This window comes from Ailuropoda melanoleuca, chromosome 1, assembly GCF_002007445.2.
Source record: "Ailuropoda melanoleuca isolate Jingjing chromosome 1, ASM200744v2, whole genome shotgun sequence".
Taxonomy (NCBI): domain Eukaryota; kingdom Metazoa; phylum Chordata; class Mammalia; order Carnivora; family Ursidae; genus Ailuropoda; species Ailuropoda melanoleuca.
Window position 1 is genome coordinate 108,758,114 of NC_048218.1, and position 25,026 is coordinate 108,783,139.

Genomic DNA, 25,026 nt, shown 5'->3' on the forward strand with positions numbered 1-25,026 from the left:
CTACATTTATCATGTGAAATGCTCGAGCATAGATTTAATTCCACAAAAGAGGGGTTCCTTTTATATCAGCTTAATGGAAGTTTATTTTCACAATGCTATGGTAGTAAGCCCCTAAACTTTATAATCCCTCACGTTTCTCTCAAGAGATACTTTTTAAAGCCTTAGTGTTGAATATCATCAAATCATGCTTAAAAATTCTGCAGGCTGGTTTTAAAACCTAATTAAAATTATGACAATGATAAAATGCCAACCAATCAAGGTCCCAAACTAACAACATTCAAAATAAGAAAGAATTAGTATTGGAATCCTGTTGTATTTTGACAATGGTAAAGGCTGACCAACTGCTGTCATTAATGTTAATGCCATAAAAAATGTATTTATATTCTGAAAGTGTATTTGTCTTGCACATCTCGACACTGAGGTATAAAGCCATGTTTTGCCAACATTTTTTTATTAATCTAACAAGTAATTTCTTCCACAACAGCAACTGTGGTAAAAACCCCAATAACATTAGCCAACCTGCTATAATGTTCTATGGTCTTCTACTTAATATAGTACATAAACATTTATAAACAACATAGGCACACCAATTTGTAAGCAACTAATAAATTCTGAAATGTTAGAAATATAATAAAACTAATTCTAAATAGTTTCTTTTTAACCTTCCCCTTTTCCTTGTTTATATGCATGCTTCCCACTAATTTTTTCACTAGACTCTATTAAATCCTAGATTTAAATAGGGTCAAAGATAAAACAATATTGAGATGAGTGTCAAAAAAATAACACACTGGGTTTTATCAGTGTCTAAGCCACTTAAAGCTATTCTCCAAAGATAAGTTATTCACCCAAGACACATGAAAAAAGTTAGAATTTAATCTTAAGTTTACGGGTTGACCTGTCAGATACATGGGAACATCCAAGGCTAGAGTTTGGAAGGTCTAAATGTGAAATGGTTCATTTGCCATTAACGGAATGGCCATCAGTTGAAGAAGGGCCCTACATACACTGAGCACTGTGTTCAACTTGCAGAAGACAGACGTTCGGGCTGCTACAAAAGAAGGTAACGAGGCTTTAAGCCAGATTCGCCTTTACCAAGGCTAGTCAAAGATAAAATATTATGCCTGAATAATGACCTCTAAGTAACTTCCAGCTTAACCTCTATTGACTCTTGCCACTGAATCAACTTAGGTTAACAGTTCTGCAGTCTTAATTAAAAGACGAAATCACTAAATCAACTTTCTGCAGTGAATTATCAGACTACTTTCCTGTTAGCTAGAGATTACAGTATGTTCCACCTTGAGGCTATAAAATCATGATGATTACCAGGCAGTAATTCAACAAATATTCAGCAATAAATGAAGTATAAGGTTGTGCTAAGTGTTTGGTAGACCAAATATTGAATTATCTCATAATTTTTCCTCAAATCCCTTTATTTCCAGCAACAAATCTAGACCTACCACTTCTATTCCCATATGGAAGCTAAAATATGTTAAGACTGTTGATATATGACTAATTTTCTATATTATGATCCTATTTCTGTTAAATTACCTTTATAGTCCAGCAGTTTAAGTTTTTTGCATAAAAAAAACTATCTTTTTAGAACTCTAAAAAGATATTAAATTCACTGAATAAAAAACTTCTCAATTTTGTTCCTTAAATATAATAAAATTCTGATATATGATGTTAAATAAGTTAAATTATTAGACAAGTCATTTCTATTACTTAAAATTAATGTAAAGAGGTTTAACTGAACTTTCAAAGGAACTGAGTTTCAATTATCCTAAAAATGGTAAATGATTATTATTTGTGTGCAAAACTAAAGTATGTTCCTTATGAAATTATCTGTAAGTCAAAAACAAAAATTGAGGAAGACAACTTTTAAATATAATGTTAATAGGTACGCTGGGCAATAAATTCAAACTTTTTATTTAACTTACATCTGCTTAGTTTTTTATTGAGTTAAGTATAAAGGCCCAGTTAATCAACTCATTAGATTGGTCAAGGCAAGACACTTGAACTACATAACAGTATTTAAAAAGCAGTTGGTCTTTTAGTAATTCTCTGGTAATCACACACGCACACACGCACATACACACAAATTGGTAGAGTACTCTGGATATACGATTTCCCCCCATAATCTCGTATAATGCACTGTTCACAATCTGCAGTATTTTGAAAACTATATAAATTGGACATGACCAAATTAAAGATGCCTGATAAACTCTTATCAAGTATTTGGGAACTTCAGCTTCCCAAAAAGATCAATTTTAAACTATAAAAAAGGAAAATTCATACAAAATCACAACAGATTTAACAGACATCTTTGAAAAGAAAGTCAAATTGTAACTCAATTTTCTACTTTTCCAAATGTGACTAAGGAAAAAAAGGTACAAGTGGTAATGTCTACATTTTTTAAAAACTGTTAACTGAGTGGATTTGGGGAAGAAAAAAAAGCTATACAGTATTATTGCACTCCACGAATGTGCAGAATTCCAGAATGTGCCAGCACTGAGAAACTGTCTTGCATTGAGGTTTTTCAAGAGGTACAACGAGCCTGCCAAAAAGCATCTGGTCTGTACTAACAGCTTGCTGTCTTCAGTACAGGCCTTCATAATGTCAGTCACGCTGCTCTTGCAAAAAATCCCTTAATGTCTGAAAGAAAAAAGAACATTTTATTTCAAAATTCACTCTTATAAAATTAACTCATTGATAAGAAAAGAACTGAGAACATCTCTGCTATGCAAAAGTTAACTAACATTCACCTCTCTGTGTTTACACACATTTGCTTATAAATTTTCTATCTCGAATATGTTAAAAGAATCTGAATGTCAAAAAAAGATATGTATACAAATAATCTAGCATAATATACCAACTCTATTAGGAGTTCCAGTCAAAAAAAAAAAAATGATGTTACAGGCCCAGTTATTAAGCCTTGAAGATAAAATTAGAAGCACAACCTTACCTTATTTCAGCAGGTCCAAACACTCTTGATTACTTTATAAATTTTAATAAAGAAAACATCCATCTATTAAATCTTAAATTGGGAACTCAAGTGGTAATATATGGAATATCTAGTATTTTGCTGATTTGTGATGAGAATGATACCTATAAATGATTACTGTATTTTTAAACTACTTACAAAAGAGTTTACAGTGCTGATAGGTGGGGCTATGATCGATGATGTGGGATTGAATCCATATGCACATTGAGCTTCATTTCATTGTCAAGAATTTGAACAAGCTGTTGCATGGATGGGAGGTGACCAGATTCTAGCTTGGACCACACAGGCACATCTGTAATAAAAATAAACAGTACCACCCCTTAAAAGTAGAGTCTATAATAAATGTTCATTTCACAAGTATTTATTGTATATATATACAGCTGGGGACACAGAAGCGAATCAGAGAATTACCCTTCTTGCTGCTATGGAATTTACATTCCAGTAGGGGAGATACAAAAAGCACTATACAAATAGCTACAAATCGCAATTCTATGCTAAGAATTAAAACTAGAGGGGCGCCTGGGTGGCGCAGTCGTTAAGCGTCTGCCTTCGGCTCAGGGCGTGATCCCGGCGTTCTGGGATCGAGTTCCACATCAGGCTTCTCTGCTAAAAGCCTGCTTCTTCCTCTCCCACTCCCCTGCTTGTGTTCCCTCTCTCACTGGCTGTCTCTGTCGAATAAATAAATAAAATCTTTAAAAAAAAAAAAGAATTAAAACTAGAAGTTGCTGAGGGACATAGGAGGCTAGAAAGGAGCCTCTGTACTTATTATTATTAAAAGTGAGAGGTATCACTAAAATTGAAAAATATTGTCCTTAAAAGTGAGAGCTGAAATACAGGAGAAGATGGGTACAAAGGAAGCTGGAGAGGCAAGCAGGGACTAGATCAGGGTCAACAAACTATAAAGCGCCAGACAGTACGCATTCTCAGCTTGGGAAGACATACAGTCCATCACAGCTACTCAACTCTAATTGTAGTCTGAAAGAAACAACAGGCAATACATAAATGAGTGGGCACAGCTGCGCTCCAATAAAATTTTATTAAAAAAAAGGCAGCTGGACATAGGGTACACATGGCCATGGTCTGCCAATCCTGAGATCACATCAAGCAGGGCCTTTTGGGTGTATTAAATGTTCCGGTCTTTATCTTGAGGACAAAGTAAAGCCACTTAATGAACTTGACGCAGGGAAGCAGGGAGATGAAAATGATGTGCATAAAAAAAAAAAAAATCACTCTACTGTTTGGAGCTGGTATCAGCAGACTTTTCTGTAAGAAGCCAAGTAATAAATATTTAAGGCTTTACAGCTTAAGAGAAAATCAAAGATATCACATAGGTACTTACATAACCGAAGAAATAAAATTTCCACAAATTTTTCATTGATGAAACTCAAAACTTTAGGTATAAACACTCAAATTTGAATTTCATATAATGTCCATGTGTCATAAAATAGTCTTTTGATTTTTTGTAACCATTAAAAAAATTTAAAAACTACTGTTAACTTATAGGCCATATCTAACAACCTCTAGTTTAGAGAATGTATTAGAGGGTAACAGAATAATTGTGGCTTGGACTAGTGTAATTGTGATAAAGATAAACAGAAACAGAACTCTGAGAAATGTAGAAGGAGAATTAAGAATCAGACTTGGTAATCCATTAGACATAGAGAGTAAGGGAGAAATTGAGGTTATCCCAGCTTTCTGACATAGGCAACTGGGTAGAATGATAATGGTGCCATTATAAATAAATGAGCAATGCCAGGGAAGGAGCAAACTGGAGTGCACAAGAATTGCAGGAAGCAGAGGTAATCCACAGTTTGGGAGTAGTTTAAGGTTCCCAGGGATAGCACCTCGAAGAGAGATTCAGAGCTCTTATAGAGTCATACATTCAGAGGTCATCATATGGATATAATCCTCAAGTTAGGGGAGGTGAGGACCACATAAAGTGATAGTTTTGCATACTACGAAAAACAGAAAAGCCCAGGGATCATTATAAATCATTTAAAATGTGTTACAGAATGCAAACTATTCAGAACCCACCATTCAAAGTTATCTCAAATGCACCTGTTGACATACACTGGTTCTCAATCATGTTGCTCAAGAAGAAAACCATCATACATGCATAGACCTAAAAGAAAATATAAATAAGTACAGCAGGCAAAGTTATTTTAAAGGCAAAACATTACAACTGAAGACACAGTAATCTTTTAAATATAGAGTCTCATTTTTATTTGGTAACGGCTGTTTTTAAATCTACTTTAAAAGTTTCTATACAGGGGTAGGGGCGCCTGGGTGGCTCAGTCAGTTAAGTGTCCGACTCTTGGTTTCGGCTCAGGTCATGATCTCAGGGTAATGGGTTGTGGCATCGAGTCCCATGTGGGCTCTGCACTCAGCGCGGAACCGGAGATTCTTTCCCCTCCCTCTTCCTCCCCCTGCTCTTTCTTTCTCTCTCTCTCTCTCAAGTAAATAAATAAATAAATAAAATCTTAAAAAAAAAAGTTTCTATACAGACTACTATTGCTATTCTGTATGTTCCAGTAACATACACAGAACAAGGAAAATGCAACATTAATTCATAGCTTTATACACATTGAAGAATACACATTCATAATGTAGAGACAGAATTTCTAGAGATTTCATAATAACCTTAATAAGTTAAACAAAAGAATACCAGCAGAAGAAGGGTTTATTTCACCATTTTTATAATATAAGGTATGAATTCACAAGAGACTAGTGATGCAATAATCAGCAACTCCATGTATTCAATACAATCTGTCCAAGTTCCAAACAAATCATTTTAAGTCAAATAAGAAAAAAGTAGATTAGAAAGCACTAGCATATTAAATGATATGTGCTCCCCCTTTGAAGGCAAATCTCTACCCTTTCAAAAGAGACTAGACGTTCCTTTGTGGACAGAAAGGTTTTCATTTAACAAAATCACCTGACTAAAAAACAGGATGTAATGAGGATGTCAATTCACAGCAAGTTATTTCAAAAAAGTGAATAAAAATGCCCATAGCGAGTGAGAAAAAGCTCTCCTCCCAGTCCCACTTGAGCTAGGTGGGCTTTGATTTCATAGAGGTTACCCTCGCATTTGGGAACATTAAGTCTATTTTCACGGGAACAATACACAAGGAAGTGTCATGAAAGCTATAGCTTTCAAGTACATTCCTCTTCCACAGATTAACAATGTTATATGTCTTCACAAGTAAAATGCACTGAAGTTGGAATCAACAGAATTAATAAATATAACACAAAACATTATGTGTACTTAACTTTCAATTCGTAATCTTAGGCATATCAATCTTACGAATAATGGGTAGAGACACAGTTCAGTAAGAGGTAACACCTGAGGATGCTTACGTTAAGAAGCCTTGCCTGTTACTGGAAATAGGTGGTTCCCTAAGAAAAAGCAGCATAGGTATGCAGGAGTCCACTAAAGGTAGTTTCAGCCTAGAACTAAAGAATAAGACCAGAGAGAGGACTCCAAAACAGAATACTTCTTACAAGCAACCTAAGCAATCTCATCCACGAGAGAAATAGAATTAGTCCCATTCCTCACAGCAGAAAGACAGACCCTCTAGAAAATGAAAATCTTAAAAGAATGTATGCCACAGCAAGACCCTACAAAGGAAAAAAGAAATAGCACAAGATTCATATATCTATATCTATATCTATACACACACACACACACAGAGTCAAAGGACAAATAATAAAAACAAAATTTTAATAAGAATAATCTGTGGAAATGTCATTTTTAATGTGGATACTCATTATTACCCATAAAAGTTAGTATAAAAGGCCTACATTATGTGTATATTATGTTTTGTCGGATATGATTTGACCTAATCTACATAATCAATATCAGGTATTAAATTATTTTGTGCCCAGTTTCTACTAGTCACACCTCCCTATCCTTCAAATAGTAAAAAGATAAGACCCAATCATTCTTAATATATAATTATAAAAACTAAGGCCAAGAAAAAAAATCACAAACAAAAAACTGAGGCCAAGAAAGGTTAAGTGCCATGCCCAAAGATTAAAAAGTGACTGAAGCTGAAATAATACAAGCGAACAGGTGAATCAGCAACAAGTACTTAAAAAAAACAAATAATCCATTAAAATATTTTCACTGACAACCTAAAAATCTACAACTATCAAAACGATTAGGTTACATACCTTATTTTCTTGGCCCCACTGCCAGATGCTAGGAGCTTGCATGCCAAAGAAAGCAAAAGGATCCTTGCCAACAATTATTAAGCCTATTAATACTAGTTTGAAGACTGACAGGAAAGATGCTATGTGTCTATTGAAAGAAAAAAAAAAAATTCATCAGAAGCCACAATTTCTCACCTAATTCGAAACTTCATAACTCAAGTGTATGTGTATAGACATTTTCTAGACACCAAATCTAAAGGTTACTAATTAATTACAAGTAGTGAAAAAGACAGTAACCAAAGTTTATTGTGGAATTTTAACACAAATATATTTAATATCTTTTACATCAATCAAAAATTAACTTGTAAAATTATATAGCATTAGCCTTTAAAAATATTATTTTAACAGTACAGAATTTCATACCATTGACTTTGTATAAAAATTTGGGAGTTCTTGGTCTGTTTCCACAGTAAAAATTATATAAGAAAACACATCCTTAGAAGGTTGCCACCTCTGAAACAATCCTCCTCTTTTCCTTCTTACAGAAAAAATTCTTCCATGTTTGGATCAAATAAACTTGCCACTTATAAAACAGTGTTCTCTGTTTACTGTAACCAACTAAGAAATTATAATAACCAAGAAAAGTTAATTGAGCCAATTCACAAAAGTTTACTCAAAAAAGTAAAAAAATTCACTTTAAAAAATTCCTTTTAAGTTACTGAAATTTACTTACCTATATATGGGTTGAGGAAGGTAATTTTCTCCTTCAATGCGGATGTCTGGGTACCGCTGGCTTATAACCCGCATGTACTCCTCAAACACCCGCCTATAACCTCAGGAAACACTGCAGAAAAATGAAAGTGCTTCTGTTAAGTGATTTAGAATACCTTACACTTATTTTGCATTTATACAAAGCCTAAAAATTGCCAAGATGAAAAAAGTGTTTCTCACAGTGACAAAGTAGTAACAACCCATGCTGGATGATGGCAACACGGAGGTTTGTCCACTAATTTCACATATTTAAATTGCGTCCCCACCACATATATTCATCTGTTAGAACATTAAACTTTATAGATTTGGATTATTGTTGGGCAGCAGCAAATACCTATTCATGTATGCCAGCGTATTTGGAGCTCTCAAATCAACTCGCTTTTTGCAGGGGTTATCAATGAATATACTGAAATGAAAACAACTCTCATACATCTGAAATAGGGGCTTTCAAAAGTGGGGCACAGAGAGCTTAAAAAATACCAAGGCATGAGACATGAAAACTTTGGTTCTTACTCCTACTCTGCCCCTAGCTGGGCAACCATGCCTGCTCAATCACAGTAAAGGGAACTTAAAGAACTCTTACATCCCTTCTGACTCTAAAATTTGCTTCTACTTTGCAAAGGAAAACAAAGATTGGGAAGATAATTTTCAGCAGTATGACAGCAATCTATAACATTACTCCAGAAATTAAGTCAACAGCATTAAATATCTCCATTAAAATGTCTGAACAACTATAGTGCGGATATATGTTTCCCCACCAAGAAAAGGGGAAAAGGCCACCAGAGTGCATATATAGGGGGAGAATACACTGAAAACTTTAAGACACAGATGAAAAAAACTGAAGACAAAAATAAATGAAAAGATATCTTGTGTTCATGGAGTTCATGGATCAGAATTCATATTGTTAAAAATGTCCACACTACCAAAGGCAATTTACAGATTCAATGCAATCCCTGTCAAAATTCCAGTGGCATTTTTCACAGAACTAGAACAAACAATCCTACAATTTGTATGGAACCACAAAAAACCCAGAATAGCCAAAGCAATCTTGAGAAGGAAGAACAAAGCTGGAGGCACCATGCTTCCTTATGTCAAACTATATTACAAAGCTACAGTAATCAAAATTATATAGTAGTAGCACAAAAACAGACACATAGATCAACGGGACAGAATCAAGAGCTCAGTAATAAACCCACACAAATATGGTCAATTAATTTACAACAAAGGAGCCAAGACTGCAGAAAGGATAGTCTCTTTAACAAATGGTGTTGGGGAAACTGTCACCAACATGAAAAGAATGAAAACGGACCAACTATCTCCCATATCATACACAAAAATCAACTCAAAATGGATTAAAGACTTAAACATAAGACCTGAAACCATAAGCCTCCTAGAAGAAAACACAGAGGGTAAGCACCCTGACAGTAGTCTTGGCAATGATTTTGTGGATCTGACCATAAAAGCAAAGGTATCAAAAGCAAAATAAACAAGTGGGACTACATCAAACTAAAAAGTTTCTGCATAGCAAAGGAACCCATCAACAAAATAAACAGGCAACCTACAGAATGGGAGAAAATATTTGCAAATTAGATATCTGACAAAGGGGGTTAATATCCAAAAGATATAAGGAACCCATACAACTCAACAGCCAAAAGTCAATAAGCTGACTAAAAATGGGCAAAAGGACCCGAACAGACACTTTTCCAAAGATGACATAAAAATGGCCAACAGATACACGAAAAAGTGCTCCCTAGGATGCCTATCATCAAAAAAACAAGAGATAATAACTGTTGGCAAGGATGTAGACAAAAGGGAATCCTTGTGCACTGTTGGTGGGAATGTAAACGGTGCAGCCATTATGGAAAACATTTTGGAAATTCCTCAAAAAATTAAACATAGAACTACCATATGATCTAGCAATCCCAATTCTAAATACACCTGAAGGAAATTAAATCGCTCTCTTTAAGAGGTACCTGCAACCCCATGTTCATTTTAGCATTACTTGCAATGTCCATCGACAGACGAATGGATAAAGAAAATGTGGCATAAATACACATAGGAATATTATTCAGCAAAAAAAAAAATCCTACCATTTGAAAGAATATGGATGAAACTTGACGGCATTATGCTAAGTAAAATAAATCAGACAGAGAAACACAAATTGTATAATCTCATTTTACATGGAATCTAAGAAAGCCAAGCTCAGAGACATGGAGAGTAGACTGGTGGCTGCCAGGGGCTGTGGAATAGGCAAAATGGGGAGATGTTGGTGGAAGGATACAAACCTCCAATTGTAAAACAAATTCTAGGGATCTAATTCACAGCAAGGTGACTGTAGCTAACAATACTGTAGTGTACACTTGAAAGTTGCTAAAAGAATAAATATTAGATGTTCTCACCCAATAAAAAAACGTAATTATATGAGGTGATGGATGTGTTAACTATACTTACTGTGAATCATTTCACAATATCATGTATATGAAATCATCACCTTAAATATACATAATTTCTATTTGTCAACCATAGTTAAATAACGCTGAGAGAAAAAAAGGAGGTGGTACCACCAAATCAACAGAAGAGCTTACAAATTCACGTAAGATTGTTAAGCACTTAACTACATTAAATTTTAAGTTAAGTAACACACAAAGCAAGGAAAGTACAGAGGAAGCAGAATCAGTAACTAAGTAATAGTAACGTAAAACCCAAGGCGCCAACTTTGTTGATCACACTGTCATCAAGGAAAAACATACCAACCACCAGCATCAGGTTTATATCTGGCAGGGTGTAACAGTCCAAATATTAGTAGATCTCAATTTAAGAAAACTCACTTTTCGGGGGGAAGAAAGGAGGGAGTAAGAGAGAGAAAGAGAGAGAGTCACCAGTTTTCTTTACAATTAATACTTCCTCTACATTTAGAATAAACATTTCACAAGAGATTAAGTCCCTAAAAAGTATGAAATTTTTGCAAAGGGAAACAAATCTCTACAGCTAAATACTTAAAAGAACATCGAATCTCCACATATTTTGTTTAGTAAACATTCACCTTATCTAATATTTTATTATTACTGTTGTTAGAGTTAGCAAATAGTATTTTGTCACAATTACTTTCTGTATAAGAAAATTTTTAATGTTGCTTTTGTTTTGAGGATATTACAAAAAATAATACCTATATGCCTAACTACCTTGAAACCAAGAAATGGCAACTGATTTCAATGCCCTCAAGCTTGCATCAGTGTTTACAATGGAGTTAATTACTTAAAATGATGTTCTCTAACTTTTAATGAAATATTGTGAGAGCTAGAGACAAAGTTAATTGAGTTAAAACTTTTTTTAGAGATGAAGGGGGAAATATGCAGCCCAAAGAGATGAAGTGACTTTTCCACGGTTATACATCCATATATACTACTTATTAATTCACTCACTCAAATCCTTACTGAAAGCCTACTGCCTGTCAAGCACTATATGAAACACTGGGTATGTAGTGATGAGTGATACAGATGTGGTCCCTGCCTTTAGTCAGGGCTGAGAGACTAGAACATGTACTTTGTGATTTGAGACCCTAGCCCTTTCCATTAAACCCCAATAAAACAGTTAGACGATGCAAGAGCTATTCTTCCCTTTGTCCAGGAAATAGGTTCCCTTTGGCCAAAATGCCACAAGCAAGTACCCACACAGTTGACCTCTTGACAGCAGAGATCTCCGAGGTTCTTCTATGATGAAGACCTGGAGATTGTTCCTCTGGGAGAACTAAAAACCTGTGGGCCCCCAGAAGTCCCTCATATTTGCTCTGGGAGTTCCAATCCTTTGCCAGGGGAAGCCCTAAGAGGCCCAGCAAGAGAGGTGTATCTTTGTGCAAGCAACACTTTGGGTCAGATTCCTCCTAGCCACCTACTTTTCTGGCTACTGTGCTCAGAAGTCTAGCTCTAGCCTCCATTCTCCCAGGCCCAAGTCTGCAGTATGGTCTCAGACCTTTGGACCAAACTCCAAATGGAATCAGCCCATAGTCTTGAAATCCAAAAAGGACTTTAAAACTGTACCCTAGGGGCGCCTGGGTGGCACAGCGGTTAAGCGTCTGCCTTCGGCTCAGGGCGTGATCCCGGCGTTATGGGATCGAGCCCCACGTCAGGCTCCTCCGCTATGAGCCTGCCTCTTCCTCTCTCTCTCCTGCTGGCTGTCTCTATCTCTGTCGAATAAATAAATAAAATCTTTAAAAAAAAAAACAACTACCCTTTTTCAAATTTGCAGTTATAAAACGTGTAAATCATGAGGATGGAATGTACAGCACAGTCACTATAGTTAATAGCATATGCCATATTTGAAAGGAGCTAGGAGAGTGGATGTTAAAAGTTCTCATCACAAGAAAAAAATTTATGACTCTATGGTGATCGTTGTTAACTGGGCTTGTAGTGGCAATCATTTTGAACTACATACAAATAGTGAATCTTTATGTTGTACAACTGAAACTCATATGTCAATTATACCTCAACAAAAAACAAAAACAAAACAAAAAAACTGTACCTATTTTACTTCTGAAAGATGAACTTTACAATACTGACAAAACGTACTTTTAGACAAGTTTACTTACATTTGAGTAAACTTTCCTATCATTGCCTTCAGAATTGTGAAGAAAACCTAAGGAGCTTTTTTCCTATATAATTATTTTCCTCAAATCAATTTTCCTCTTTGGAAATAGCATTCTCTACTGCTGACAGATGTTTTCCAAAACAAAACATACCTAATGTTTACTGAGGTGGACAAAATGTGAAATTCAAGGCACACATGCTGAGGAGCCAGTCATTTCCACTTCTACCACCACACCCAGCTCTTTCAACTTACTCCATTCTTTCTGGGTCGTGAGTGAAACTATGGCGGCCGGTACACCCCCAACACATAAACAGGGAAACATGCTAAAACCATGCTGCAGCAGCTGCCTCTGCCTCTGCCCTGGGACCAAAGGTCCTTAAGAAGTACATTTGAGGGGCGCCTGGGTGGCACAGCGGTTAAGCGTCTGCCTTTGGCTCAGGGCGTGATCCCGCCGTTATGGGATCATGGGATCGAGCCCCACATCAGGCTCTTCTGCTATGAGCCTGCCTCTTCCTCTCCCACTCCCCGTGCTTGTGTTCCCTCTCTTGCTGGCTGTCTCTATCTCTGTCGAATGAATAAATAAATAAAATCTTCAAAAAAAAAAAAAAAGAAGTACATTTGAACTTTGAAATCTTAACGTTGAGTCCTAATCACTTTGCAAATCTCTAGTAATATGGAAATATCTCACTATATAGAGTCAACTTTTGCAATGGCTCACTTTAAGTATTTTTCACAGTACTTTTCTAAAAGCAAAAACTTGCATACAAATCAGATGATCTATGTGAGAGGACACTTAAGAAATAAAGACAATGCCTTGTCTATGCTATTTCAAATAGATGCTGTGCTTTTCTGAGTCCATCATGTTTTCAGTGTCCCGATTCATGATGCCAACCAGCCCCAGTCTCCCCTTTCTATATTATGTCTGCCCCTTACTGTAGTCAAATGCTTAGATCAAACTTGCGCCCATCACAAACCCCAAGTTCTCACATCTTCTTACTAAAAGAAAACAGGGCAAAATTTCAGATATCTATGAAAAAAATATTCAAGATTTCTACTTTTAGCACCTCTTGAATTCACCTTCCCGTTTTATTTACAATAACCTCCTCTCCAACTGTCCTCTCACCCACACACAGGATTGGATCCTGTTTACATAATGAAACTAACCCTTGCCATCGTTGACAGTCCAGAAAAATGCAAACCTTTCAAAAGAAGGCTTGAGCTCCCTCTCTAAAAGCTAAGAAATGAGATTTTAAAAAGTGCCTATCTCCACAAAGGTGCACGTTTAACATGTTTAATCTTTCAAAGGACTGAGAAGGTAAGTGAATCTTCAGAGAAACAAAGATAAAGTACCTTTTACTGAGTACAGATGTGAACCAGGGAAGAGGGCATGACGTCTTCTCCAACTCTCCAGTTTTCCGTTTTAGTTGGTCTTAAGGCCCTGCTGCATCCCCGCCATTGTGTTCTAAGACTATTCTCTCAATAATTTTAAAATACATTTCCAAATGTATTGTTCAAACCAGTTCAAAAAGGTTTCTGCTACCTGCATCCCAAGAATTCCAACTAATATTTCTCCCACACTATACCAAGAAAATCAGGAAGATATTTTGTAAATACTGTACTTTCTAATTGTCTACAGCATTGCTCAGTCCAACAGCTCACTGATCACTGAAAGCTGTGTTTTTAGATAAAATCTTTACTTCTCTGTTTTCTGATTATAGATGAAGTACTACAATAATCAACATCTGTCTGGCGCATCACCTGCTCCAAGTGCTTTAAGGAATGAAATCTGCAGCATGTTCTATAAATCACACAAAAACAAGGTATTCAGGGAGTGAAAAACAGACTAAACTGATAAATATTTTTAAAAATTGCAAACAGGAGGGTTTACGCACTTCAAAGATCAAAATGTGGCCCAGAATTTGCTGTTTTTTAAGAAGCTGCAAAAGCAGCACTAAAGAGGCATCAGCTTGTCAGATTAAGGAACAGCATATGAAATCCAATGATTTCCCTTCCAGCTACGTCAACTCTTGAAACACTACAGTGGCCACCACAGTAAAAACACATACATGAAATATGCCTAAAGTGGCTTCTAAGATTCCTGGCTTCTTTACTAAGTGTTTTCCAAAGATGTGACAAACCTAAAATTTGACTAGTAATCTCTTTTTATTCTCTTCATTCTTTTGTCTTATTCTTGAGGTCACTAGCTTCTAGTTTCTCCACACCTTTGGGATACCATTTCAGGAATTCTTTTGCTAGAGTATTCCACCAAAAATTTATGAACTGCTTAGTTCCTCCAGCTCTTGCTGGGGAAGGAATTTTATCTGTTTACTCTGGAAAACACTTATTAATAGATTTATAAGGTATACAGTCACTCAATAAAGATGACTTGATTAAAGCATTCAATAAATGGTGACAACTACATTTTGCAGAATTCTTTGTTTCATCTTAAAATACTTCGCATATGATGCCGAGCTTTTATTCTTTTCAATACATTTTTTAATTAGAGGTATGATTCACATGCCACAGAACTCACCCTCAGTGCATTTTTATAAGTTGCTAAAGAGTCTGATAAAAAAATACACTGTGTTCTATGCTGAGTCAATGGCCACACTGAAGAAGTCTCTGGGCTGCTTTATTGCTTTCCTATTAGACATATATATTTATTTACCTGTTGGTTGTAGACTGATTTCACATGACATTAGAATACTCAATAAAAAAGCCAGGAATCTTAGAAAACCACCAACAGGATAATGCAGTTGTAATAAGAAGTAAGGGTGTGTCAGATATCACGGCAGCAGAAAGAGGACTGGCAGTGGCACAACGAATTCTGGAAGCTTAGCCCCACCGGTAGAGGCATGGAGGCCAGGCCAAGAGTGTTACTGGTAAGAGTTATGTTCAAAACTGAAGTTTTACATGATTACATTCTATGCCTAAGAGCTAACAAATTTGAACAGAAGCCAACCAGGTAAAAACCTACCAGAAATGAACAATAATTAGGTGATATCTATCTATACTCCAGTTAGGAATATAAAAGGGGGGGCACAGGGAGGGCAGTTCGGTTATTTGACGGCAAACCACAGTGGACTATAGCAGGTAGTCAATAAATATTTACTGATGACAGTCAAAAGAGATAGAACCTAGAACAAGAGGAAGCAAAACAGACAAAAACCTATGCCTTTTTGGTGCAGGCAATATTCTAATGGAGAGAGTAAACTGGTAATAGTCTACTTAAGAGGATACAGTTCATCAACTGATAATATCTGCAACTGTTTCTCTTGTTTTGAGAAACAAGAGGAAGAAACAGAAAAAAAAAAAACACCTGAGGGACTATGGAAAATGTCGTAAAATGAAAATGCAGAAACAGCAAACAGAAAGAAGTCAAAATAAGAGCCTACATCCAAAAATATTCAACAAGAAGCAGAAGGATAAGGAGAGGTAAGGAAGTGATGAGGTTGTGGAATACAGGTGAGGTTCAGTGGGGTGGAGTCCGGAGCCGACGACCAAGAAAGAATTCTTGAAGCATCTTTGGTGCAAAATGGTGGTTTATTAAAGCACGGGGACAGGACCCGTGGGCAGAAAGAGCTGCTGCACCAGGGTTGTGAGGAATGGCCCATTATATACCCTCAAGTTGGGAGGGGGTTAGGGATAGCGTACTCTAAGGAATTTTGGAAGCAAGGTTTCCAGGACCTTGAGGGGGCTAGCTATTTTTGGGAAAAGGTCATTTATTACAGTCTAACAAAACCTTAGTCATGAGACCCTTCAGATGTGTATCGGTGGGCCATATGCTTGGGGGATGATTGCCAATATGTATCATGGGGGGGGGGTTAGAGATAAAGGAAGTTTCCAAAGGAATTTTTATACATTAAAGTAGACTTACAGAATCTTGGTGGATGGGAGGGGGTCAGGCTAGGACTGCCTTTGGCCCTTAGCAAAGTATTAACATCGAGGCAGCTGAGTTCCTAGAGGAACGTCACTTGTCAATGGGCTGTCGGTAGTAAGTAAGGAAATTTAATTGTGTCTACATACATTCCCTTCTGGAGGCTAGGTTACTGATAGCTTTGTTCTTTGTAAACTGAGGGAGACTCAAGTCTTGCAAGATTGTGGTTAACTGTTTCTTTGTCCTTTAGGGCAGCCAGGAGTGCCTGAGGAATGTCACATACATCCCATGGGGGGGGGGGTTGCAGGGTGTCAGCTTCTGCTTTGTTCTCAGCTTGCCTTCCGTTCCCTCATCAGAAGCACTACAAGAAATCTCAAAACCAAAAAGCAGAATCAAAAAATATTTTGAGGGGCACCTGGGTAGCGCAGTCATTAAGCGTCTGCCTTCGGCTCAGGGCGTGATCCCAGCACTCTGGGATCGAGTCCCATATCGGGCTCCTCTGCTGGGAGCCTGCTTCTTCCTCTCCCACTCCCCCTGCTTGTGTTCCCTCTCTCTCTGGCTGTCTCTCTGTCAAATAAATAAATAAAATCCTTAAAAAAAATATTTTGAGGCAAAAATATACATGAGGCCCTAAAAAAACTGATGGGTAGAAAACTGATCAAGTGATAGAAGATGAGTAATAAAAATTGCACAAGATCTGAATACTATCATTAGCAGATTTCATAGATCAGCTTTATTTTCAATAAGAGAAACCTCTGGTAGCCCAAAGAACATCTGTAACAGCTGACCACGTTACATCACAAAGAAAGCCCAGTAAGTAAAAATAGCCAATGTCATATACTGATTACAGTAGAATAAACTAGAAATTTTTAACCCGCTTAAGATGTTCTAGGAGTATTAACTAATTAAACAATGTCAAATTTTAAATGTATACCCTTTGACATAATCATAACATTGTACTTCTGTGAATTTAGTTTACAGAAATTATTGGACAAGTATACAACATATTTGAGGATATTTACCTTAGCAAAGTAATTTTGTGAAAAATCAGGATCAACCTAAGTGTTAACCAATAAGGCACTGGTTAAATAAATTAAGGAACACTCATCTTTCATAATAGTATGCCTGCTGATGCATATCTGTATTTACTGACACTGAACGGTAAATGATGGAGAGGAAGGAAAATTTCAAAAAAAAAAAAAAAAGCATACAACTATGAACATGATCACTTCTGTAAAATTACATAATACAGTATATGTGAGCAGAGTTGTCTTGAAGGAGGTTCTTCAAAATGTTAGTGGAGAGCAATATATGTGACCCCAAAATATGCCACTTTGGCATGTGGCTTATTTTGAGCTGAAGGCAATTTAGACCAAATGGACTCCAAAAAAACAAAAACAAACAAACAAAAACAACCAAACAAACAAAATAAAAAAAACTCACTTAACTTCCTTAACTACTTAAAAGAATTTGGATAGGCCCAAACAGAAAGCTATTATCAGGGGTAACTTTTTATCTGAAACAGTAGTGTGGCAGGACAAACATGTATTTAACCAAACATCTGCTCTTCTTATTATGCAGTGAATTACCCTCCTCCCCTTTGAAGCCCCAGACCCCATACTATTCCTTAGCTCAGGATATTACATAAGCCTCAATTGCCCAATTTGTTCTGGACTCTCATTTTTTTATAGGGCTCTCATAAGTATGTAATTGAATGTTTTTCTCCTGTTCATCTGTCTTACGTCATTTTGATTAATAGACCAGCCAAAAGAACCTACAAGGGTAGAAGAAAAATGTTTCCTCCCCTACACTTTTTAAATTATTTTTACAAGAAACCTGCATTATTTTTAGAGCCAGAAAGCTAATTTCGTTTTTTTAAAAGATGAAAGTCTCAGAGTAAAGTTTTCAAGGGTTTATTTACCAAAGTTCTCATCACAACATTAAAGACAATAAAAATAACACAGTACAATGAAGCTTCATAAATGATAGCATTTATGCGGTGCTAGTTTTTAATCGATTATCTGACTCTGGCTTTATTTCCTGTCCCTTCCCCTTTCTCTGTGCTGAGTCAGGCTTCATTTACATATGATCTTCCACTACTTATAAAGCTCTTTCTCCACATCTCCTGGTGCTTTCCCCATACCCATCAAGATTTCATTTCCTCCTCTCAAAGCCATCCAACTCTCCCTGAATAACTTTTCTTTCCACTAGGTTTTTAAAGCCTTCCATTATGACCTTTTTTAGAACACTTGAACAGACAGAATGCCTTACTATAATATTGTTTAACATGTCTCTGTTTCTCCCACCAGAGACAATGGGTTTTCAAACATTACTGTAGAACACTAGTATTTATCTTCCTAAATATTGGACAAAGGGGAAAATAAGTGGCATGTAAAAAAAGGCATAAAAAACAAGGACTCGATTTCATCAGCAGTTCTTGCTAAAACCCACATGGCAAGACTTCTTCCTCACCAATCCTAGGCTGCACCCCAATCAAGGTAAGATATGGGAAAACATGACTTGATTTCCCTTTCTGGAAAGGAGGAAAGGTGACAGAAATGAAACACATATGCGTGCTTTCATTTTTTGCCTTGAAGCTTCCTACAGTATAAAACAGTAACAGAATTATTAGAGGTAACTGGAATGCAACCAACATCATCATGTTACAGATGAACAAGTTGAGAGCTAAGAGATTCAATAATTTCCGGAAAGTCATTCAGAAGAGGCAGATCAAATAAGAATCTGGGCCTCCAAACTGTTAGTCCAGCAAATGCAGTTTTCCAGTAACTATACTATTCAAAATTTATGAGGTTATCTTGGTATTTCCAAATGATACATTCAATTTGATTTCCACCACTTATCTTAATGGCAAATGGTAAGGAAAGAATGTTGCAATTTTTCTGTAAGAGGAGATAAAACCTTTAAAACCATTCATATTTTACCTACCTCTAAAAGCTTTGGACTAAAGTACTTTGTTCATTATTAAGTAGAAACCACTATTCTGTGTACATTATTCAGTTAGATACTGCAGTTTTTTGTTTAAATAGTAAAAAACAAAGCAAAAGGTGACTAAGTTCTATGTAATTACAGAAACTTTAAAAATCTAACATAGTGATAGGTGTAGCAGCCAGCATTTTATTTGTTCTCTAGTAACACTCCATTAGTACTCTTCTATCTGGATTAATTTACTACTCCTTTATTTCAATGATTCTAAGAAGTACATTTCTCCTATTTAGCATCTTTTTGAAAAATCGGGATTTATCTTATAATCATTTCTGTGGGGGCGCCTGGGTGGCATAGCGGTTAAGCGTTTGCCTTCGGCTCAGGGCGTGATCCCAGCGTTATGGGATCGAGCCCCACATCAGGCTCCTCTGCTATGAGCCTGCTGCTTCCTCTCCCACTCCCCCTGCTTGTGTTCCCTCTCTCGCTGGCTGTCTCTATCTCTGTCAAATAAATAAATAAAAATCTTTAAAAAAAAATAATCATTTCTGTGTCACAGTTTAAATGGCAGTATATTTCTCCCTCTGAGTGGTATATAAAATAATGGTGTATCTTATAATCCATCATATATTAAGTCTGGTGAAATACAGTAACTGGTATTTAAGTTTTTAGTTTTAGGGACGCCTGGGTGGCTTAGCGGGTTAAGCCTCTGCCTTTGGCTCAGGTCATGATCCCAGGGTCCTGGGATTGAGTCTGCATTAGGCTCCTTGCTCAGCAGGGAGTCTGCTTCTCCCTCTGCCTAATGTTCCCCCTGCTTGTGCTCTTTCTTTCCCTGAGAAATAAACAAAATCTTCAAAATAAATAAATAAAAGTAAAAAAGTAAGTTTTTAGTTTTAGTTACTATGGCTATTTTGGGGAGATGAAAATTTCTTTGTAGGATATTCCCTGTTATTGTTTTAAAAACTCAGGATTCCTCCCCTTCCTTCCCATTGAAAAGAAAAAAAAAAATCCATAAAATTTGTCTCCTTTGTTTATCATTCTAGTGAATGGCACAGCACCACTCCAGAACTCAGGAGCCATCTTTGACACCTCTCACTCCATACTTCCTCTCCTTCCCCCAAAATATGTAACCCATCACCAAAACCACAAAACTTATCTCCTAAAGATCCATTAAACCTGTTCCTTTACATTCTACTTCTACCACCACCACTGTATTCCAAGCTCCATCATCTCTCACCTGGGTCCGCCTAAATGGTTTCCCCATATCTATTCTTTGTCCCCTCTAATGTCTTTTCCCAGTGACGCTAACTGATCTTTCCTCATGGCCTGCCAGATCTTCCAGGATCTGTGCCACCTTCTCTTTGGTCTTTGAGGTCAGTAGCCTTGGCCTCCTCAAACAATTATGTTCTCTTTACTACCAAGGCCACTGACAATGTTATTCCCATAGCTTGAAAGCTCTCCAGCAATAAATCGTATCCTTTAGATCTCAGTTCAAAGTTGATTTCCTCATGGAAACCCCCCTAATGCCCTGACTAGGTCTCTCTCCTACCATATAACCTTTCCTTTACAGCACTTAAGTGTAATTTTATATGTTGTCTATGGATTAATGACTGCCTTTCCACTCTTGCCTATGATGTCTATGAGAAAATTGAATTGAATTCCAAGCACCAAAGTGCCCGCACAGAGTAGGTGCTCAAATATTTGAATATGCAAATATAAGTCTACAGTAACTAACATGGCCTTTAGGACTCAGAATTTCTCAGATTTCTTCAATTCAGCCTTTTACTAATCTCAGTAAGTATTGACATTCAAATTAGCCTTAGGTCTTTATTTTCTTGCCTCCATATCATGAAAGCAAAGGCTGAGTTTGTATAAATTTAAATAAAAATCTGTTTTTGGAGTAGTTGTTTCATTTACCTCTTAAAAATACTTTTAGAAGTTGGCTGCCCTAAAATTATAGCAGTGAATTCTTAAATTAACAAAAATTGGAAAATTCCGTATTCTGCTTATGCTTTGAAATCTTATCTTTAATCTACTATTCTTAGTGAATCAATTGTTAAATATCCAAATAAGGATTAACTGTAAAGAGCTGTAGCCAGTACACTCTTTAAACTACAACTGAGTAAATGCTGTAGGTCTGACTACATGTTAAATCTCATACATGGAGAAAATAAAACATGCATACAAACACCATGCCAACAGCACCTGTCAGTATACATTTACACATAAAATGCATTTTTTCATAAAAATCACAAGAAAGGAAAATGTTACAAGGGAACTTTGTTTTAAGCTCTGATTAGAGAACTTCATTTTTCTTGTGTTCAATGTTTAAACATCCAAATAAGCAGGATAAATTTTTCCCTAAATAGGAATCAATGTCATCAAACTCATCTAATTCTATTGCTCCATCAATTGACATAAACCAAAGACTTAGGTGTGTAATGCAATACTGTGCACTTCTGAAGGTTCACGGGGGACCATATCTATATTGTTCACCATGGTATCTTTAGCCCCTGGCACAAGCAGGTACTGAATGAATATTTATTGAAAAAATACATGAATAAAGAACAGGAAAGTTTGTTTTAAGCTATTTTCACACTCTCTCCCTTTAATTCCATTTGTGTGTTGTGTTGCTATCTTGTTCTATTAGCCATTATAAAAGTGGTATAATTAATAGATGACATATTGAGCTACCGTTAAATAAAGAGCACTCATAAAATAATAAAGGACAAAAGCGATTGAAAGGAAGGTAAAAATAATTCTCTCCTTTGTTCACAGTGGTAATTAAAAAAAAACTTCATTTTAGAGCACTCAGATTTCAAACAGAATTAAAAGAATTTTCACATATTTATCCTCAATTGTTTTAGCTTCCTCTTCTTTCCCAAACTCGCAAATGAATGTCCAAGAGATTCTACCAAAACCAGACACCCAATATTAAATTTACTATATACAGATTAATCTCTGGGGGAAAAAGTAACAAACAACAAGCTAAATTTACCTGTATATGGAGGGCATACTAATAAAATTATCTCCCATCTAAGATTAAAAAACAAAACAAAACAAAACTGAAGAACTTTGGTATGTAATATGCTCCAGGTTACTGCAAAAGACGACTCTCGTCAGACTTCCCTGACAAGTTTGTGCTTACAGGGGGGAAAAAAAAAGAAGAGGAAAAGAAAAAATGAAATGAGAAACTATATGTCAGAAGCTCAACTGAAGTATTTAAGACTTTTTAATTGAAGAGCTAAATGCCCTTCCCTATATTTGTTTACACATTTGGAAAACTTTGCTATGAACATCCTCACTGGAAGGTACACTTGTTAAATTATTGTGACAAGTATTCCAATAGAAGCAATTATAAAAGAGTAATTTGGAAAAGCACAAGTGAAACCAAGACGTGCAAACCAAGAAACAGAAAAATTACATAACTTGGAAAATGCAGTCTTTTTTAAACTACTTACATCCAAAGCACCACAATCCTTAACAATAATTATAGGGTGAAAAATAACACTTTCTAATTAAAAAAATATATATGTGCAAAAAATCGGAAAGATCAAGTAATGAACTCCTGTTTACAGTATTATATGAAAATGATATATGCTGGCCACATAGCAAACAATACAGGGAGTTGTTCTGTTCTGTTTTGTTTTAGTCAGGAGGAAAGCGCAAAGTTTTTTATAGTTTTCACTCCAAAAATAAAGCCTCACCGTCTCACTTTCTGACTCTAAGGGTTACTTAAAGTCTTTTTAAAATTTTAAATATTTGCTTACTCTTTAAAGGATAAGCAAAAACTAGTTGGGTACAATAGGAAATCTAACCTTTAGGACGCTTAAATAAATACATAAAGTTTTTAAAAGCCATTTTAACTGCATTACAGCCAACACCAATACCCCAAAGTATCAGCACTCTGAAAATTTACTAATCTGACCATCCAATCTTGAAAAAACGTCATCTTTTGTGATACAGGATTCTAATTTCTACAATTTTACAATTTTAGTTTGCCTTTCAACTCTTCCCCCAGCCCCACCTACTTTATTACATGCATCACTGCTCAGGTTTTAACACTTAACCAGGTAACGACAAAATCATTTATAGAACAAAGTCAAAAACTGCTGGGTTTTTTTCTGGTTTAGGGTTTTTTTCTTTTTGTCTGTTTCTCCGAATGCACAGGAGATTTGAAAGGTAGCAAAGAAAAGACATGCCAGTACAGACAACTCCTGGGAGGCGGGTGTAAGGGGGTTTGGGCGAAAAGATAAGAGTTGTCTGGAAGTGAACCCTTGTCAGAAGAGCAACGTGCTCCTTTTTATTTTGGAAATTGCAAACTGAGAATCAGCCTCCCTGGACCTCTCCTCGCCCTCCCGCTGTCAGAATCCCCACCCCCTCATTCAACAGTCACCCCGGGAGGTCCTGGAGAAGAGGCGCCTGTCAGTCGCGGGTCTCCTCCAACGAGCCAAATTAACCCTCGCCCAGGGGGGCAACGAGGGCGCCTGGCATAACCCTGGGAAAGGGGAGAGGAAAGGGGCACCGGGTGGCAAACACTCGAGCTCCTCCGCCGACGCTGCGCCGACTCATGCCCACCTCCGCAGGCAGCCGGGGTGGCCATGGCGTGACGCCGCCGACCGGTCCTCCGTACCGACAAGTGTCCCCACGTCTTCGCCTTTCAGTATTTAACCTTCTCGTGCCCTCCTTCCCCACTCCCACCATTCTAGGAGGCAGAAAAGAATTGAGCCAAGTGAACGGTTATGCTTGCAGGAAAGAAGGGCGGCCTGGCAGTCCCGGGAAGGACCCCGGAGGCGGCAAGCTACGGAAGGCTGCTGGCGCCGTTCTTCCGGGCCGGGGGAGGTTCAGCCCGCTAGGCCGCGAAACCGGCGCATCGCGTAGCGACAGGGGCCTCGCAGAGATGCGGCGGCGCTGCCGGGGCCCGGCGCACATACTCACCAAATCTGGAACTTGAGCAGCGGCCCCGTGGCGTACTGCATCTTTAATCTTTTGCTAGGCACGCCGCCCAGGTTGGCCGAGGCATCGCTCCGGCTCACCGCCGACGCCGCCACCAGGAGAACTAGCAGAAACCTCATCTTAATCGAGCCAGCCACTTCGGCCGCCCTCAAACTGAGACTGCAGCCAGCCCAAAGCCGAGTGGGAGCTGCGAGCAGCTCCCCACCGCGCAGGCGCGATCCGCCAAGGTCGGCGAGGGAAGCAGAAATGCGCCTGCGCAGGCCGGCGCCAACGCACGCTCTGGGAGGCAGAGCTGACCTGTTTTACTGTCCTGACCCACCATCTTGGATGTGTGCAGAGACTGGGATGGAGTGAGTTGGCTAGGGAGGAACGAAGTGGTTGGTAGAATGTCAGAGGAGCCTTAATCATAGCACATGTGGGTTCTACATACAATTTCACTTAATTCAAACAGTGCTCTGCCCGACACACTTAGGAGCACCCATTTAGCAGCCTTGATGCAGGTGTGGCAGATAAAAGAGAAAGCCCCAGCCTTCCTAACGGTTAATGCTTCAGTCTTTTTGAGTGCCGTACTACGGCTTTTTCTTTGATCTTACAATATTGCTCTCTCCTAAAAGAATGAAAATTCTAAAAAAGACTTTTGGAAAATTTCGGTCATGTAGAGGAGTAGAATAATTACCTTACTCATTAACAACTTTGAACAATTACTGGCATTTTGACAGTCTTGTCTATAGCTCTAACCTGTTCT

At 37.4% G+C, this 25,026-nt stretch overlaps 1 protein-coding gene across 1 annotated transcript; it reads right to left on the minus strand.

The window, feature by feature from the left end:
- Positions 1 to 434: 434 nt before the first annotated feature.
- Positions 435 to 24,497, minus strand: SELENOT (selenoprotein T). Its single transcript, XM_011221157.3, has 6 exons — positions 24,264 to 24,497; positions 7,887 to 7,997; positions 7,175 to 7,301; positions 5,036 to 5,123; positions 3,140 to 3,293; positions 435 to 2,652 (listed from the first exon to the last, which is right to left on the minus strand). The coding sequence occupies exons 1-5, from the start codon at positions 24,398 to 24,400 to the stop codon at positions 3,169 to 3,171; spliced, it is 588 nt and encodes a 195-aa protein (XP_011219459.2). The 5' UTR covers positions 24,401 to 24,497; the 3' UTR covers positions 435 to 2,652; positions 3,140 to 3,168.
- Positions 24,498 to 25,026: the final 529 nt, after the last annotated feature.